Here is a 3,700-nt window from a genome sequence, read left to right on the forward strand (position 1 = left end):
TCTACCCTCCACGGGCCTGAGCACCGGACGCCCCTGCGTCCTCTCCGCCCGCTCCCAGGACAAGTTCAGCCACAGAACGGGCGGGAGGGATGCCAGCTGCCTCCTAACTGCATGCGCTCTCCTTCCCTCCCGCCCCTCGGAGCTGCCGGGCTGCCCGCGCCCCAGCACTCACCCATGGCGAGTCACACAGTCCTGCCCGGAGCGGAGCGCAAGCCCCCAGCCGCCGGCAAGTTCTCCAAGTGGCTCTCTGGCTCCGGGCACAGCCAGTGGGAGTGACAGCCTGGCCCCTCCCAGCAGCGCGGTCCGGGTTCCTGCACCCCCCTCTCCCACCTGCCTCCTCCGCTGCGGGTCCCCCTTCTCCTTCCCTGCCCTCCTCATCCAGGCCCCCACCGCGCCCCTTTCACTCCCAGGGGAGCCTCGTGCAAAGGCCTCCCCCTTAAAGACTAAAGACCTTAAAAACACTACACACACACACACACACACACACACACACACACTCACACACACACACACACGCTCACACACACACAGACACTCACACATTCACACACACACTCACACACACGCTCACAGTCTCAGCTAAGAAGGACCTGGTGTCCAGAAAACAATCCTTAGGTGGAGACCAGGGGAAGGTTATTCCAGGACAGACTGGTCTGCTATGTAGATTTCACATTCCCTGTAATCTTAAGTGCACCATTTTCTCCGTAATAACGATGATAAGAATATTAATAAAGACAAGAGGAAGAGAAAATTCTCCCGTTAATTTACACGATGCCTCTCTCCGTTCTTCTATGTGAAATCTATTTCTCTGTAGCCTGGCCAGGTTGTGAAGTCCTAAAAGACACACACACACACACACACAAACACACACACACACACACACACACACACACACACACGCGCGCGCGCGCGCCATAATATGCAGCAGCCACTTGGAGAACAGGTGACTCAAGGCAAGAGTCATTGGTGGCCCCATGGAACACTGGGCTCCTCAGTGGGAGTAATGGCTTGTGACCCACTGGGACTCAGTTTCCTAATCTGTAAAGTGAAGGATCTAGAAAAAGTAATCTCGAAGGTCCCTCCGAGCTAAAAATAATTATATAATTCTTCAGGTTACTGGCCTAGTTCTTTCCAGATTCACACTGGAGAAGTTATTTCAGTAAGTTGGTCCCCAAAGTATCTTCCGCTTCTTTTTCATGCACAGCGCACCCTAAACAGTACACCAATCTGTGCCAGGAGCAAGTGGCGGAACTAAGTGGACGTGATTGCTAACCTAGAGGAACATGGCCATGTAATGGAGAAGACATGATGTGAAAGATAATTAAGAATATGTTGGGCAGCCCTGGCTGGTTTGACTCAGTGGATAGAGAGCGTCAGCCTGTGGACAGAAGGGTCCCAGGTTCGATCCTGGTCAAGGGCACTTACCTCAGTTGCAGGCTCCTCCCCAGCCTGGGCCCTGGTCAGGGCTGGTGCAGGAGGCAACCAATCAGTGTGTTTCTCTCACATCGATGTTTCTCTGTCTTTCCCTCCCTCTTCCACTCTCTCAAAAAATCAATGGAGACAGAACCTAGACACAGAACCTAGTGAGAGACCCTGGCTGAAGAACCTAGAGACAGAACCTAGACACAGAACCTAGTTGTACGCTTGAAGCTGTCCCAGAGGCTCCTTACACTATCTTCGTATTTTCGGATTCTTTTTTCATTTTGCTTTTCCGGTTGGGTGTTTTTTGCTTCTTCGCATTTCAAATCTTTGGCTTGATTCTTGCGCTCCTCTGGTCTGCTATTGGGTGTCTGTATAATATTCTTTATTTCAGTCCGTGTATGCTTAATTTCTAGTTGGTTCTTTATCATAGCATCGAGGGTCTCATTAGTTTTCGTGACTCTCTCCTCAAGTTTATTGACAGCTTCTAGCACATTTTTGCAAGCCCTCAAAATTGCGATTTTTAGCTCTATATCCTCCATTTCTGTCATGTTTTTTTGTCTCCGCATTTTTTATGCTTTCTTGGTGCACCCTCTAGTGGTCTTTGTGCGCAGTCTTGTTCTAGTTGAGCCTTGATTGTTGTAGTTAATACTAGAGGGATTTGACCACCAGGCCGACTGGCTGTGTGAATCAGCTGTGTCTGCCGCGGAAAACTTCTGTCCTCTGGGGAGGTGCTAATCTAGCCTTTGCCTGAGGCGATCCGGCAAATGGCTCTGCGCAGGGCTTGGGCGGGGCGGGCTCAACAGGGCGGGCGGAGGGAGCCGTTATGGTGCCCTCAGTCCTGTTCCCAGAGGCTCTGCTTCTCAGAACCCCCGGAACCGCTGCAAACCTCGGAGGGAAAGCTGCCTTCCAACTGATGCCAGACACTCCCGCTTCTCCCGTTTGGGTCCGAGTCCCCAGCGATTCGCCCGTATCTGGAGCTCAGAGTCTGAGACTCCCCCCTGACCGAAAACGACAACCGCGCTCTCAGCCACCAGCCCGCTTTGCGCGCGCACCTCCGCACCTGAGTTTTTTCCACACTGCGCCTCCTCTGAGCCTCGGTGTGCTGTTATTTTTCCTTCTAGTTGAAGAGTCTCTCCTCAGCCAGCCTTCCTGTGGTTCTGGGTGATGTCCGTTCCGTCTTTTAGTTGTATTTTTGAAGTGGTTGTTTGCGGCAGCAGTCTCCGGTGTTTACCTATGCCGCCATCTTGGTCTCTCCCCAGTATTTTCTTGATGGAGGATTTTTTGTTTTCTTTCTGAAATGGTGAACAACTCTTGACAAAGTCCCAAAGAAAACAAAATAAAATTTTACCTTAAAAAAAAAAAAATCAATGGAAAAATATCCTTGGGCGAGGGTTAAAAAAAAAAAGACAATGTTGGGCAGAAAGTGATGACTAAATGCAACACATATAATTAAAGGGACACAAAGGCATTTACGAGGCTCTTTCTCCTGTAATGGAAGAGGTGCGCTCCTGGAAGGGACGTTTGAATGCATCTCACTTCATTGGGAATAGGAAGTTATTCTTTTGGGGGGAACGGGAGGAGTGCCCCATTCAGACATGCATCCCCGTTCTGGAAATTGATGAGCATAAACTGAGGCTGCAGCAAAGCATCACACTGACACGCGGGTTCATAGAAACAGATGACGAATGTTTGGAGATGAATGTATGAGCACAGCTTTCGGGTCACCACAGACAACTCACCACATATTTCCTAAGGATCTATTTCAAGATGTGTAATTCTAAAAATTACATGATTCTGCGATATGAGATAATGATAACAGCAAAGTCAGTGCAACTTACTGTCAGGTATTATTTTAAGGGCTTTATATTATAATTCTCACAATAAACTTATAAGGGAGAAACTGTTATTCCCACTTTATAACTGTGGAAACTGAGCCACTAAGAAATAATGCACTCGCCCGAATCGCGTAGGTGATAAACAGGAAGGTGAGACTCCCGCCCAGGCAGAGTGCTCCCGAGTGCATGATCTGTGTGTGCTCACGTACTTGGGGAAGAGGTGGTATTGTCAGCATTGACTATAATTCATAAATATTTAAGACACCCCCAGTAACTTGTAAGAATTTTGGAATACACTAAAGATATAACTGATGATATACTGCCATCTAATAATCAAAACCATGATGCCATCCCTCTTGTGGCTGGTTATAAGGGAATATATCACAGTTCTGATGTTTAAGTAATCTATCTCTGTGTAAGTTGTATGTTGGTTTGTTTGTTTG

At 48.7% G+C, this 3,700-nt stretch overlaps 1 protein-coding gene across 1 annotated transcript in view; it reads right to left on the minus strand.

Annotated features, from left to right (window-relative positions):
* GPM6A (glycoprotein M6A) overlaps window positions 1–258 on the minus strand; it is a 182,353-nt gene extending 182,095 nt beyond the window's left edge. Inside the window, exon 1 of the mRNA XM_005876290.2 lies at window positions 173–258. Coding sequence (XP_005876352.1) covers window positions 173–176 — 4 coding nt within the window. The 5' untranslated portion in view covers window positions 177–258. The remainder of the gene's footprint in view (window positions 1–172) is intronic.
* Between the last annotated feature and the right edge of the window lie 3,442 nt (window positions 259–3,700).

Source organism: Myotis brandtii, unplaced genomic scaffold (genome assembly GCF_000412655.1).
Source record: "Myotis brandtii unplaced genomic scaffold, ASM41265v1 scaffold484, whole genome shotgun sequence".
Lineage (NCBI taxonomy): Eukaryota > Metazoa > Chordata > Mammalia > Chiroptera > Vespertilionidae > Myotis > Myotis brandtii.